At 34.9% G+C, this 15,968-nt stretch overlaps 2 protein-coding genes and 1 long non-coding RNA gene across 5 annotated transcripts in view; 2 read left to right on the top strand and 1 right to left on the bottom strand.

The window, feature by feature from the left end:
* The window catches only part of CDK17 (cyclin dependent kinase 17), an 87,469-nt gene extending 80,807 nt beyond the window's left edge, over positions 1-6,662 (top strand). Inside the window, exons 13-17 of the mRNA XM_031462989.2 lie at positions 61-166; positions 1,819-1,861; positions 2,916-3,006; positions 4,321-4,398; positions 4,930-6,662. Of these exons, the coding sequence (XP_031318849.1) occupies positions 61-166; positions 1,819-1,861; positions 2,916-3,006; positions 4,321-4,398; positions 4,930-4,967 (356 nt within the window). The 3' untranslated portion in view covers positions 4,968-6,662. The remainder of the gene's footprint in view (positions 1-60; positions 167-1,818; positions 1,862-2,915; positions 3,007-4,320; positions 4,399-4,929) is intronic.
* A 496-nt stretch (positions 6,663-7,158) lies between these two features.
* Positions 7,159-15,968, top strand: part of LOC135322533 (uncharacterized) — a 33,150-nt gene continuing 24,340 nt past the window's right edge. Inside the window, exon 1 of the long non-coding RNA XR_010383165.1 lies at positions 7,159-9,121. This is a non-coding gene — a long non-coding RNA (uncharacterized LOC135322533). The remainder of the gene's footprint in view (positions 9,122-15,968) is intronic.
* Positions 9,292-15,968, bottom strand: part of ELK3 (ETS transcription factor ELK3) — a 143,366-nt gene continuing 136,689 nt past the window's right edge. For all 3 annotated transcript variants that reach the window (XM_064491611.1, XM_064491610.1, XM_010989975.3), the window contains one exon: positions 9,292-11,851. In XM_064491611.1, coding sequence (XP_064347681.1) covers positions 11,753-11,851 — 99 coding nt within the window. In that variant the 3' untranslated portion in view covers positions 9,292-11,752. The remainder of the gene's footprint in view (positions 11,852-15,968) is intronic.

The following is a 15,968-nucleotide window of genomic DNA, read 5'->3' as shown; positions in this document are numbered from 1 at the left end:
TATATTTACCTATATAAAAATTTTTATATATTTATAAATATATATATTTTTTAAATTCAGGAACTCCATCTCAGGAAACTTGGCCAGGTGTTTCTTCAAATGATGAGTTCAAGAACTACAACTTTCCAAAATACAAACCACAGCCTCTAATTAACCATGCACCCAGGTATTTTTTTTTTTTCCTTTAAGTGAAAAGGGGAAAACCCACGTGATTCTTTATAGTCTCTTGAAGCATTAGCCTCGGTAAGGATTCAGGAAAAAAAATACATGCTACACATAAACAATTCTTAAATATTTTAAGATCTAGTTTAATTTGATTTCTTCCTTTCTATGTCAGATTAATTTTATAATTCAGTGACCAGGAATTACCAAAGTATGTTAAGTCCACAGAATTGAGGTGTAAGTGAAATGAATATAGAACGCATGTATTAGAATTCTAGGGTTTATGTAGTTCCCTTTCCTGGAAGGAAGACATTGATTAATGCCTTATTCAGTACCATGAAGACTATGATGAAATTTGTCCTGCTGTCTACACAGTTATTCTGTATTTACTTAAAAATCCTAAGAATGTATTGTAAGCAAAATCGTGACTCTTACACAAGATGACCTGTCAGTATTTCAGCCATTGTTAACGATAGTTTGTATTCTAAGAATATAAACTGTCTGACCTCATATCCTTAATATTGGCTATCCAATTAAAATTTGTTTTCAGACATACTCCAGATCCAAGACTCCCATTAAAATTTGAGTCAGAATATTTTTACTTACGGAATATATTACATTTTCAGTAAGTAACAGAATAAATAACCCTATTGACCATATTTTTTCATCTTTCTTTAAGTAAAAGAAAAAGAACACTAAGATACCAAATAAGGGCAATGTCTGTTTTAATCGAAATTGCACACAACATAACACACTCACTCTAGTTCTGTTTATTCCCAAGATAGGGAATAATAGCAAAACTGTTCTGGTACCAAAAATATTTTAAAGTTTTCATGTGAATTGATATTCTTGCCACTATAGCAGCTAACAACATTCTAAGTAGACTTCTCTTAGGAAGAATATTATGTGCTAGACTTTTTTGTATGTTTTTCTCCTATTTTTGTCATTTACATATTTCTTGCTACCAGATTCTTCATGACCTTAGCACCTAACTTGTCTGTGCCCATGAAGCTCTGGATGTTTGTCAGAATGGCAAGCTGCGAAGGATAGAAGAGTCTGAAGACTCTCTAGGTCACAGTACCCACTCACTCAGGGGGAAATATATTTTTATTCGTAATTGTGCTTTTGGCAGTGACAGCTAATTTCATCCTTAGGTTATCTTTACTCATTGCTCAGCAGACTGCCCTGTAAAAATTTGTTGAATGACTTATTTCTGTGTTTATTTTGAACCACAGTAATCCATTTCGGGGTCACTTATCTTTTTGTTTTCACTTAAACAATAGGAAAATGATACTTTTGTACTCTTGTGTTCAGGGGAACACTATGAAAACTGATCTGATATACTTAAGCTTTCTCAATAATAGAGGTTACTTTGTTTTGACACAAAAAGGTGATTTTTTTAAAAATTCTATAGTTTTAATAATTAATCTGTTCTTGAATACTGAAATTTGAGTTGCAGCCCAGTTATTTGTGCTTTCTTCTTAAACAAGTGGCAAAATAAGTCTTTTAAGGATAAAACATTTGAGTCTGTTTGAAAGAAGCAAGGTGTGCTATTTAGGGCACTTGAATTTAACAGACACTTGGAAAATAGTTTATTTGAAAAATTGTTATCAGTTAAGATAAAAAAATAAATTTCTACTTGTCTGTTGTTTCTAGGTTAGACTCTGAAGGAATCGAGTTGATTACAAAATTTCTTCAGGTAAGTCACATCTTATGTAATTGTTAAATGCTGTGTTAACTTCTCTGCGCCTTAGTTTCTTTATCTTTAGAACGGGATCGGTAATCTCTCTCTCAAATGTTTGTCATGACAATTAAATAAGGTTATTTATGGTAGTATCTAGCATGTGTTAAGACATACGCTTAGGTGAAAAAAAATTACGGTTTCTCTTACCTTGTCTGGTCTCCCATTGTGACCTAGAACAGTCTGAGGTAGTCAGCTGCTGGTATTGATCAACTATGTCAAAGTCATGTTCTCTGCAGTTCATATTCTCTCATGTTCTCTTTCTCTTCCTTATACTTACTGATGTACAGGCTGCCGTACCTTCAAATACCATTCATATCTTTATTCAGAGCAGGAAGAAGAGAGAGGATAAGGGTTGTGTTAGCCACATTAGTCCTCTTGTACCTAGAAAGCAGAGGCTTTTCTGGAAACCTCTGCAGGGCCTCTTCCTAAGTCTAAGTCTTCCTAAGGCAGAACATTAATTTTAAGACAGGTTGGGTATTGGGGAGCAGAATTGTCATAATTAGCCTAAACTTAGAATGGTCATGATTTATGATTCATCTGTTAGAGTTGGAAGCATGGATGCCTTGAACAAATCTGTTATTTCATCAAGGAAAAGGGGGAAATGGTTGTTGAATAGGTAATTTAATAATGCCTTTCATAAAGGTATTGGGTTTATTTCCAAAAGTCCTTTGGTATTCATAAGAAAAATAACACTAAAGGTCAGATATTTCTAATTTTTCATCACTTCAGAAAAAAAGGGAACCTAAATTGTTACTTAAGATCCAACTTGATCTTGGAAATTTGTAGCTCAGATATAATCATTGGTACATAATCTCAATAGCAACTCAAATTAGAGCATAGTACTCCAGATTTGTTCTTTTTTAAAAAAAAAAAAAGTCTTTGTATTAAGTAATTAAGATAAAATTAGCTCTGAATACTTCAGTGCTAATTTGTGTGCCCCCCCCCCACACACACTTTTTACACAATTTAGAGGAAAAAGTTAATAAAGCAATTCTTTGGTTTTTCACAGTATGAATCTAAGAAAAGGGTTTCAGCAGAAGAGGCCATGAAACATGTGTACTTTCGAAGTCTGGGACCAAGAATACACACTTTACCTGAAAGTAAGAGATATTTGTAGAGTGTCTCCCTACCCCCACTCCCCTTTATTTTCGTTTGTCCAGCATTGGAGACTAGGGTGAATTAGGGGTTTAGGAAGAGATTGTTGGTTTTTAAGCCTAAAATTCTGGTCTTTTGTAATTAGATCAGAATTCCTTGAAGGGAGGTGTATGTCTTACTTGCCTATGTTTTAATTTACTTCTTTGAACACTGAGCACATTGCCACAAGTCTGTAAGAAATCAATAGCATTTAGGCATGGGTCATTAATCTTACTGGACTAAAGTTGGAAAATGCCATCTGATGATAGGCATTGTCATTTGGCCCAGTCTGGATTGCTTTGGTTCAGAGGTGTTAAAAATGGACTTCAGGCAAATAGTAATGAAGCACAGCCAAAACATAAGACTGTTTTCTTGTGAAAGTAGATTTCCTTTTTGGTATGTAAAGATGATTTTCCTTTACTGTGTTCACTTTGACTTTACTGTCCCCACATGATGGTGGTGAGCATATTGTCAGTCACTAAAATAGCCAACTTCTCATGCCTGAGGCAACTGCTTGATTTTGCTCGGAACATTCTTTTTTAAAATCACCTCAATATCGTACTTTATTGAGTAAGGTGAGTGGAGAATTGTGAGAATATTTGGGAACAGAGCTGCCAAAAGCTTTCATTAATTTCCCATTCTCATTTGCTAGACAGTATTGATTGACCAGAGTTTTCTAATTAGAATCAAGAATCCTTAAGACTTTTCACATAGAACTTAGACTGCATATTTTTTAATGAAAGACTACCTCTCTGGCAGAGATTGAAAATGAGAAAGATGAATTACAAGTGTTTTTTAAGATGATGTTTACATTTCATTTTTAATATCAGGTTTTATATTTTGAGTTGCAGGTGTGGTGTACAAACCTATTCCTTGTTTTTCTGTAAAAATCTGCAGATAGTTTGAGGATTTGACCTTCATGCCATTATAAGAAGACAGATAAAGAAAGGGTAGAATAAAACTGAGTAATACTTTTTGATTAGGTCTCCCAACTCCAGTTAAGTCCTAGAAATAGATAATGTACATTCTCCTCAGAGAAACACATACTCAAAGCATGATTTAAAGCAGAGTTGGGGGAGACATGTTCTGAAGGGAGGTTAATTGGTTTGATTTTCTTCTCAACAGTGGGACAGAAGGGAGAATATTTTGGCGGGGCTATAACCTTATAAATGTTTCATGTTGACTTAGTATACATGTTTAGACAGTTTGTCTACAGTTGGGTTATATTTGCGTTAACGATGTTAGACTTTCACCTGATAATTTTTGTCTGTGCATTTTAGGTGTATCAATATTCAGTTTGAAAGAGATTCAGTTGCAAAAGGACCCGGGTTTTCGAAATTCTTCTTACCCAGAGACAGGTGTGTTTGTCATAAACCATTTCACGTGTCGATCATGAAATTTTGTGTGGACCCAAGTTTTTGGTTTATAAATTGATCAGTAAAATTATTGATGTAAAAACCAATGTACAGTGCATTCCACAGCTGTGTATGTTTAGCATTGCACGTACTCACTTTTCTGTATGATATGGGCAGCTCAGTAATTCTTCAGAGAGAAATCTGACTCAGTCAAATCAGGGATCCTGAAAGCTGCAGATGGCACAAAGACCTTTTACAAGTGGCCTGGCTTGATCACTGCACACGCCATCCCTGGCACCTGAGGCAGAAGACACATCTTATGCTTCCCTAGTCATCAGGTTCATCACTTCGAAGCATAGAAGCTGTAGACTGACCCCCATCAACAAAAGGGTCATTTAAGAACAGTGCTGATCACTCTTACCGTGGAATATTAGCTTTTGCTGGTGGGAACATTAGCTTCATAGAGTCACCAAATACTGTATGTGGGATAAAACTGAACCTTGAACTGCCTCATAAAATGACTTTATATTTTAGGACATGGGAAGAACAGAAGACAGAGCATGCTCTTTTAAGTCTGATAACATGGTTTCAAGCCCAGCCCCCAGCCTTTCTTATCAATCAAGGACTCAGATCTGAAGGCAATTATTTCTTTTGGTGGACTTGGAATCTTCGTTTGTCTACACTGTCCTCTTCACAGTGGAGTCTTTTTATTTCAGACCTACAGATTGTTTTTATATTTGTTGTCACAGTGTGACAATTTTTTTGTACAGTTGGTTTTAAGGTCTTTTCTGCCATTAGAGCCAGTAGGTTACAGCTATTGATGTAACTGTAGCTGCAATTTTTGTGCAGGACTGAGAAACACAGTGCATTATTTATTGCGGAATCATTGCTGCTAAATAACTACTGTCTGTTTATTTAACACAACAGTTGAATGCCTGAAGAAGTTGCAGTGGCTTTATTATATGTGAATGCATCTGTTTCTCCTCACAGATTGTTTTACTGCTGCATTTTTTTGTTTGTTTTTAAAAATAACTGCAGTGTTTCCTGGAATGTAAATTTAGCTTTGCTTAACAGTAAAATAAGTGAGCCATCTTGAACACTCTTAAGTTCGTGCTATATAATTTTTTATTGACCATTGGCAAATAGAGTAGCTAAGAAATTGATAAGCACATTATGTTTAGGAAAGCATGTGATACAGAAGTTGATTTGGGCAAGTAAATACCTGACATTTTGGGGATCTTGCATTAGATACCAGTAAATTAAAGCACCAAAATTACTTATTTTTACCTTTCCTCATTTTAGAAATATTTACTGCATAATAATGGATATTTGTATACTAATACACTTAACTTGTTTTACATTGTGCTTTAATTTAGTTAAAACTAAACCATACAAGTCCAGTCAAACATGAGAGGTCTTGTTACTGTTTATTTGTTTTAAATACAATTCTTTAATTAGAAAGGATAATACTTCATTGGGGAACAATTTATTTCATTTGAGAGCTGTGTGTATGTGTGTGTTTTTATAACATTCACTTGGAATCAGCTAAAAGCTATAATATGTCTTTGAAATGAGCCATGATAAATACAAATGAGAGAAATGAGAACTTAGAGCATTGTAGGTATTATCTGTTTACCAGAGATAGTAAATATTACAGTTTTAATTATGCATCTTTTTGAACATCACAACTACACCTTGGTGTTGGCAGCAGTGTTTTAAGTATTTGTGTTCACTTTTAAGGACTATTTGTTTAGTGCATCTTACAAACTACAAATCTTAATTGGTATATTTTGTATTGGTCATGTAAATTCTTGGCTTATATATCATGAAAGTAGTCATAACGTAATTTTTTTCCTGACGTTCACTGTAAAACATTCAGGGGTCCTACCATTTCTGTTCAGGAAATCTTGTAGTTTATTGTTATTTAACAGTATTAAGTGAATTTTTGTATATTTCATTTTAACTTTATTTGTGAATAGTGATTGTGGCATGTTTGGGGTGTTATTTTAATATTTCATGATACTGAAATTTTAATTTTTAAAAAAAATTCTGAAAGAAACAGATTCATGTGTAATGGTGAATATTGGACCACTACTGCTTTTCACATTTGTAAATTGGTTTTATGTTAAACCCTATAGCCTAACAAAACCTGCTGTTATTTCTGACAGACATGTATTAATATTGTACTTTGAAGGTTATAAATATTATGTGGAAGTTCCTCCATTTTGTTTTGAAATTTATAATAACAAAATCTTCATGTTGTTAAATTTGTTGAGTCACAGTTCTTTCTTGGGGAAGAAGGCTGTGCAGAATGGGATAATTTTCTTTCATGGGCCTCCTTAATATAATGAAGTCTCGCTGTGACAGTGATGGTAATTGATTTATATTTGTGCCGGCCATTCACTTAGTGGTCTTAACTGTAATTTTGAAGGATAGCACTTTCAGGTATAACGGTCACATTTTTCATTTCATGGGTTACATATCTGACTTGTTGCTAATTTGACCATAGGTATGCATAGATTTGATTCTTGCATATAAAAGGTGAAGAACTATACCTGGTATTTACATAAAATTCTTCTTCCTAGTAAGAGCTAGGGATGTTTCTTCATTTTATTAAGGAATTTGATTTTTTTTTTTTGATACTTGAGCACCATTCAGATTCTGAAAACTTTGCAGTGAAGAGAATGAAACTGAGAAATTTTGAACCTTGAACACATGATTCGTCTTAAACTGACAAGGTTCTTAAAGGTAAGAGAGGATGCCTTTTTTGTTTTCCTTCCAAGTGTTGCTGTTAACACATTGAATATGTCGCTCTGTATGGAAGTGGCTGTATTCTGTTTGGCGCTTTACAAGCTTGTGTTTGAAAGACTACTTGTTAATGTGTTATAATAATCTTATCTTTTAGACCCAAGGTAATTCTTGTGTTTGTTTTTTATGTGTGTTTTTTGTTTTTACTGTTTTTTACTTTATATATAACAAAGTTTGCCATTTTAACCCTTTGTAAGTGTGCAGTTCAGTGGCATTAATTATTACATTCACAGTGTTGTACAGCAATTACCACTGTCTATTTCCAAAATTTTCCATCACTCCAGACGGAAACTTTGTACTCATTAAGATATAACCCCCCGTTTTCCCTTTTGCCCAGCTCTTGGTAACCTCTTATGTACATTTTCTCTCTATGAATTTGCTTATTCTAGATATTTCACGTAAGTGGAGTCACACCACATTTGTGTTTTGGTGCCTAGCTTATTTCACATAGCATAAATGTTTTCAAGGTTCATCCATGTTGCACCGTGTATCAGAACTTCATTTGTTTTCATGGCTGAATAATACTGTTGTATGAATATACAACATTTGTTTATCCATTCATCTGTTGATGGACACTGGGTTTTTTCCCACCATTTGGCTGTTGTGAGTATTGCTATGAACATTGGTATATAAGCATCTGGTTGAGCCCTTGTTTTCAATTCTTGAGTTTATATACCTAGGAGTGGAATTGTTGGGTAATTTAGTGATTTTATGTTTAACTTTTTGAAGAACCACCAGTTTTTGAGTGACCACACCATTTTACATACCCAGTAGTAATGGATGAGGTCCAATTTCTCCTCATCCTCACTTTTTTTTTTCTTTCCCATTACATTCATTTTAATGGCCGTGAAGTGGTGTCTCATTGTGGTCTTGATTTGTATTTCCCTAATGACTAAGGACATTGAGCACCTTTTTATGTGTTTATTGGCCATTTCTGCTTTAGAGAAATGTCTGTTCATGTCTTTTGCCCATTTTTAAATTGGGTTGTAGCCTTTTTGTTAAGTTGGAGTTGTTCTTTATGTATTGTAGATATTAGACCCTTATGAGGTATATGATTTGTAATTACTTTCTTCTGTGGATTGTCTTCACTTTCTTAGTGGTATCCTTTATACAAGTTTTTAATTTTAATGAAGTCCAGTTTGTTTTTTCTTTTGTTGCTGCTGTTCTTGGTGGCATATTTAAGTTGCTGTTGGTAAATCCAAAATCATGAATATTTTCCCATTTTTTTTTACGAATGTTACAGTTTTAGCACTTATATTTAGGGCCTTGACCCATTTGAATTATTTTGTACATAGTGTAAAGTGAGGGCTCAACCTCATTCTTTTGCATGTGAGTATCTAGTTTTCCTGGGGCCACTTGTTGAGAAGACTGTCCTTTTTCTACTGGATGGTCTTGGCACCCTTATTGAAAATCAGCTGACCGTAGGTGTGAGGGTTTATTTGGGGACTCTCAAGTCCATTCTCTTAGTCTACATCTCTGTCCTTCTGCCAGTACCACAATGTTTTAATTACTTGTAGCTTTGTAAGTTTTGAAATCAAGAACTGCGAGTCCTTCACCTTTGTTTTTCTTTTTTTTCAAGATTGTTTTGGATATTCAAGGTCCCTTGAAATTCCATCTAAACTCGGGATGGGATTTTCTGTTTCTAGGGGAAAAAAGTTCCTTTGGGATTGCAATAGGAGTTGAATCTGTGGATTATTTTGGGTAGTGATGTAATCCTAATAACACTATTAAGTGTTCCAATCTATGAACAAGGGATATCTTTAGTTTCTTGATATTATTTGCAGTTAAAAGAATAACTGGTAATTTAGTTTTTCCTTTTCAGTTTTCCTATCAATACAGAATGACTGATAGAACTTTAGATTTAAAAGATCAGAGGACCACTTTTCAAACCCACTCCTTTCCATCCATTTCAACCTCAGTAAGTATATTTCCTTAAATATCTATGTTTAAAGAAGATTTATATATACATAGCATGTTTTGATGTGCCATATTTAAGCTAAATGACAACTCATTTTCCAACTTGTACCCATATAGAAAAGTGAAATTTGGATCATCTGAAGTAAATGGAAGGACACCAACCCACTTGCCTCTTCACACCTTTTATCACAAAGTATTTATTGAACAAAAATAATAGTAAAAATGATACATATATGAAAGTGGATGAAGATTTGCAGTCATACAAAAGATGTGTACAAAGAGACCAACATTTAGGTTATAGTTCTATAAAACTTCACCATAGCGTTTTAAGACTGATCAAGCAAACATGTAAAAAGGGGAAAAAAGTTATTTAATATGTTCTTTGAAATCTATTTTCTGACTAAAATAGTTTTAAAGACAAAAAGCCCAGCACACGCAGAATGAGGCAGAGCGATACTGTTCCTCCAGTTCTTTATTTGTGTTATAGTGACTTTTTGATTCATCAAAAATTATGGTATTTTTCCATTTCTAATAAATGGGACCAGAGTGTATGTTAATCATAGTATTTGGAGGGAGGGAATACAAGAATCAGATTTACAGTCAGCATTTACATTTAAAATATTTTTGGTTGAAATTTTTGCACATTGACTAACTTTAGTTTCTCTATAAGAGTCTTTCATTTGAGGTATTCTCTTTCTTAACTGACAAAACCGTTTTCTTTCTTTTTTTTAATGGTCTTTTTTTTGGCTTTTCTACCTAACCTAGTTTTGGACCAGTAGTTATTTGTTAACTAGGCATGGGGAAACAGACCTGGACTGAGCACCAATCATTGTTCTACTTTCAGTGAACCGTGTCGCCTTCCACCACTCTCAGCTTCTCCTGTGTAGTTTGTTCTTACCTGGAAATCTTATTTGGATGCGTTCTTAAAGGCCTCTTCTAACATTTCATGTTTGGTAAATACCAGTCCCCTGGACCGGCTCTTTTTAGTACAGAATTATCCTCAGTCTGTGAGGGAGTGACAGGAGGAGCTATTTGCACAATTTTGAAATAGGCCCATTGTATTCAAAGATGCATATTAGAGTATTTGGATTTTTTCCCCCAAATAAGGGCATGCATCCTCAAACACAGAGATGCTCAGTTCCAGTTGAAAATCTCAAGCTTTTTAAGTTACATAACAAAATTTTAGATTTCTTGAAAATTCAAGAAATGTTTGTTTTTGTGGGCTTTTTTACTCTCTCTCATAATCTCTGCCACTTAATGCCTGGTTAGGATCAATTAGCTGCATTTCAAATTGGCCTCTGTTAATAAGGATGAAAAATACCTTAATCTCGAATTGAAATCACCAGGCACTTTCCAACTTCATATATAGAGTGGTGCCTGCTAATTTTTTGAAGGAACAGAAAATGTTTCTGTTATCACTGCTCTACACTACACTATGCAACACAAAAGAATTTACTGAGTGTTCCAAATTGTTAAATAATCAGTTCAGTTCCACAATGATGAGGTTCCTGAAGAATTTTATATTTCTTTTATCAGTTATCCTTCATTCTCACCATAAATGTAGTAATACATAAAGCAGTGTGTTCTACACCTCTCAGTTTCCACAAGCAAGGATATACCTATACACATCAAGGTACCCGGTGTTAAAAGTTGTTTCTTTTTATTCATGGTCAGTCTGTGAGCCTGTTCCAAAGCATAGGATTTTCAAATGGTAATTATAGGTGCAGGGGTTTAGTGAAACCGTAACTCATAATGATACAATAAATGCATCAGAGGGGTATGATTATAGAAAACTGGGAGAACCAGGTTAATTTTTTGAAATAAGAATATGCTTACCTAGGAAGTATTCCAGGGACATGGATAGAGTGAACTTGATGTAGCTTTTCCATCATCTTAGGTTTTTGTCTGAGGGGAGTCTAAAAGATTGTAAACAGCTAAAAGTCTAGCCTTTCAAAGTTCATTTTTCAAAAAATGCACTTTAGAACATTTTATTTTATGAAAGTTTATTGTCTAAATATGGCTTAGTTTCTCGTATAAAAACATTACTTGGACATTATATTTACTGAATTTCAGTTTAAAAGAGATTCTAAGGCAATTCTCATACAATTGAAAGCAAAAAAGAAAATAATATGAATCTGCTTTCATATTGCCTACTTGTGAAAAATAATGAAATTCTACTAGAGCTGTTTGATACTAATTTTTGTCTTTCATTTTCTCTTAATACTAAAAACATTTACATAAAACTAAATGCAAAGGAAGGCACAGCTGGTTATAGTGTATATAAGCACAGTTCAGCATTTGCAGAATTAAAGAGCAAAAAATCTTCACATCCTTGTTACACTGAAAACCACTAAGAAAAGTTCTTCACTGTCAACAGTGTTCAACACTTAAAACCTAAGAGGATATAAAAACAAAAACATTAAAATTCACTTAATGCAAAACAGATTTTCATATATACTTGAATATAAAAATGTTTTTAAAATGCTAACATAAATCTAGACCATGCTGTGAAAAGTGCAAACCAAATTAACAGATGGGTTTCACAACGTCCTTCTTACAACACAGGTAAACTAGCCCATGGGAACAAATTTGTTTCATCAGTTAATGAGTCTTTAATTGTGGCCAGATGTCATCAGGATTTCTGAGAGTTGGAGGAAAGCAGGACTGGAGAAGCAGCTCTGTCCAGACTGGGGATTGGCACTGGCATGTGGCCATTGAGCAGTGTTGGGAACTGTGGGGGACAAAAGATTTTTTAAATAATTATTGCAAATCCAATGGGAAGATTTGAGTTCTTCACATTCCTAGACAGACCATAGTGGGTCATTTCTCATCACCCCTGTGACAGAGGTCAGCTGCCAGTTATTTACAGAATGAGTAACTGGATGATGACAATGAGATCAAGATTACATATAGTAAACAGAGGCTAAGGCTTAGAAAATGTCCCCATTTTATATGCCTAGGCTACTAGAAAAAATACACTTTATATGTTGCTGAAGCATGTTCTAATACCATTTCTAAATAAAGTTCCAAGCTACTCAGAACACTAATTTGCTTTGAAAAGTAAGAAAAATTAACTTTGAAAACAAGACAGCTGACTCTTGTGAAATCAGTCATTTCTGATACTGTATTCTGAAATTGGCTATCGGTTTTCGAGAGTACCACAATGATGCTTTTCAGTAACTGTTAAAAATAAGGAATGTTTTTATCTTAAAAGGCTTAGAAAGTAAGAGTATCCTTATTCTTTCAAATTAAAAAGATAAATAATACCAAACTGAATAGAGAGATCACCCATAACTGATTTAAAAAAAAGTTAATTTCTATATTGCTGGTAACTAAGATGATAAATAGAATAAAGGTATATATACTTTGAGAACTTTCAGGACTGAAAAATGCAGCAACTATACTCAACAATTAAAGACCTCCTTTTAAAACATGATATTTGAAACTAGGTTTTCATTGTCTAGGATGATATGTATCACAGTGATCTCCTGGGCTGTCTTCTAGTTTAATTCCTATTTAGTCTAGATAAACTAAATGTTAAATTTCACTTCAACACTAAATATCAAACTACGGAGCCTAGCATGTGTTAGATGTATAATAAATCTTTGTAGAACAAGTAAATATATTTTTGCAATTTTCAAACTATTTAAGTAACTGTTCTGTGTCTAGTGCCTTAACAGTTTATCAGTGGTTGTCATTTCATTTGGTATCTAGAGCCTATAAAAGTAAGTTTGGTTATCCTCATTTTATAGATGAGAACAGACTTCAGTTGAATTCTGATTGGCTAAAGGTCATGGCTTATATACACAGTATAGCCAAGTTTAAACTCTGTCTGATTGAAAGGTACTGTGCTTTCTATGCTTTTGTCAGGGGTTGGGGAATGGTGCTTTTTAATTACTATTTCTTTAATGGTCATATTCAAGGTTTTTATTTCTTTCCTGACACCTGGGCATTTTAATGCTATGTAGAATTTTATCCATTTCAACTGGGTTATCAAATCTGTTTACATTTAGCTTATACTCTAAGGCATGTTCCCAACCACTATTCCCTGGATTAAGAGGGGACACTGGAAGAAGAGCAGGTTTTGAATTTTAATTCTTTTAGCTTATTTACTACTTCTCTCATTTTGGTTTTTGTCCATCTTATTGGTATTTTCAAAAGAATCAGCTCTTGGTTTTGTTACTGATTTCTGCTCTTTATTTCTATACACTCAGTTGTAGTTTCTCTTAGCCTGGCTTTTCCGACATGTTTCATAGTCCTCTTTATTGGCTCCCACCCACCTGCACACAGTCCCTTTCCTTAAACGGTCATTTCCTGCTGTCAGATATCCCCACCAATGCCTCTTCCCCACAAAACCTGCTCTTCTCCTGCACTCACTTTTAAGTCAGAGCGGTGGTTAGGAGCACCGCCCTAAACGTGAATCAGGGCTGAACCACTTGTGTGATTTTGGTAAACTGAGCAACATCTCTGAGCCATACTTTCTTTATCTATTCAAATAGAACTATTGGGACTATTAAATGAGAAGCCATGACATGTGCCTAGAACAATGTCTGGCATACAGTAGCCCTCAAAAAATGGTAACCATTGTTACCAATAGTATTCCCAGTCTTTTAATCAGTAATCTTTGTCTCTTCCTAATTTTCACTACCTTATTCCACAAACCCAACTAAAAGTCTTCCTCTCAATTTTATCTCTGGAATGTCTTAAATACATTCCTATTTCCACTGTTCTCATCTGAAAGATGATTCTTCCCTCAGAATTTGGAGTAGTATAGATTTCCTCATATTTTCCTGCCCCTTTTGCTTTCTGCTTTTTCAGCTGTCCTCCCTCCACACTGGTATCAAGCAGTACCTCTCTAAAGTAGAGATCTTGTGCTATCTCCAACTTAAAAAAAGCTTTCCACGGTTATCACTTAACAAGAGATTAAGGTGGGAACTCCTTCGTGTACTATTCAAGTCCCACAGCTGCTTTTCCAGCCCATCTCCTGTCATCCAGTCCCTTCCTGAACAGATAGGTACTTTCATATTCAAATGATGCAGATCTATTTATCTAGAATGTACTTTGCTGAAATCCTGTTTCTTCTCGGCAGCCCCTTCTGCCTTAGAGCCTCTGTCTAGTCTCCAGCTGGAAAAAGCTACTCCTGTTGGGTTCTTGTAGCACTCTGTTTACACATCAATTAGTCACATGTATACATCTCCATGGTCCTTGCCTCAGAGCATTGCAAATATTTGCTGGGTTAGATTTGTTGAATAAAAGGCAGAAAAAAATTCTCAATTGAAAATTAACTCTACCTTGTTAGAAACTATATCTGTACCTATTCGGTGCATTCTAAATCTGATCAAAATCTGTTTCAAAAATGGAACACACATCCTAAAAACAAGCTTAAAATGCCAAACTGTCCAGTTGAATCTGATCTCACTTTACTTGTAATTAAGGTTGTATAGAGTTAGCACAGTGTCTTTGGCATCTCTCTCTACTAAAACATGTCTAGATTACAAAGCATCCTCTTCCAGAAAGGCTAGTATCTTCACTCTCCTTCCCTTAAAATTTTCAGTATCGCTATAGTAATATCTGGGGACGTTCTTTGCCAAAACTCAGCTCTGTCAACTGTTACCCTAAAGATTCTGATCTACTTTTCTAATCATTATAATAGGAAATTTGCCAGCATAATTTGAAACTTATAGGACAAATCTAATTTTTTTCCTCCTTAACACATTCACATAGCATATGTGAAAGAGGTTTATTGTTATTTTTAAAGAAACTTCAGTAGTTTTAAAAGGAGCACTGTTGATAGTTGTCTGATTTTTGAAAATCCATCATTTGATTTTTAAAAATTAGACACTTCAAAGTATTATTCTTCTGTTATTTATCATTTTCAAAACTGCTAATTTCAACTTTCACCACACCAAACTGCTCTTATAAGGAAGAATAATAATATTTTAAAAGGTACAAAATTGTTTTTTCTTAGTCTCCTGGGTCCCAATTCCAAAAAGAGGATTCAAGGCCATGCAACCTTGGTCAGCCATCCAAACCTGGTTGTATTTTCCTTTTCAGGGTTGTGTTCTGAATGGCTCCAGGAAAGAGGACAGGACCAGTTTGTGAAATTAAAATTCTGAGCAGGTAGCCTTTAAATGCAGTATATCTTCTGCAGAATTCTAAATATAAATTAGGAACAGTTGATCTGCAGTGTTTCTCATAATGTGGTTCCTGGAGCAGCAGCATCACTAGGAACTTGAAAGAATGTTATTATCAGGCCCCATTCCAGACTTTCTGAATCAGAAACTCTGGGGGTGGGGCCCAGCAAACTGCATTTTAACACACCCTCCAGCTGATTCTGTTGCCCGAACCACTGGTCTTCAGCCTTGACTGAAGAGAAGAGGATATGCTTATCTCCCAATTCCCAGAGCTCCCGATATCCTAATAATATGTAGAATCACTGTGGATGTGAACCACTGTTCCTGTTGGGCGTAATGGGCTAAAAAAAGGTTTAGTATCTAAGGCAAGAGATCCCAAAGAACTCCCAACTAATGGTTCTCCAAGGCTTCCTTGGGAGGTCATCAAGCCCTGCATCAGTCAGGTGGCTGAATTCCCAGTAAGGAAGGAAATGAGAGCCTATTAATTATTCACAAATGTCTATGGAACCCTGGAGAGGCCCTGCTTTAGATTGTAGGATTAGAGTAGTGTTAGTGTTACAGTCCCAGCTGCCAAGGTGCTGACTGTATGTATGCACCGTACAACTCCTTTCTGCTCTACTCAGGAGCTCTCTGCTGCTCCCGTCTGGAGACTTCCAGGAAATAAGGTCTTTTAGCTCCTCATCAAAAGATTACTAATATAAAACTTGCCTAGTA

This window comes from Camelus dromedarius, chromosome 11 (genome assembly GCF_036321535.1).
Source record: "Camelus dromedarius isolate mCamDro1 chromosome 11, mCamDro1.pat, whole genome shotgun sequence".
Lineage (NCBI taxonomy): Eukaryota > Metazoa > Chordata > Mammalia > Artiodactyla > Camelidae > Camelus > Camelus dromedarius.
This window is presented reverse-complemented; position numbering and strand designations above follow the sequence as displayed.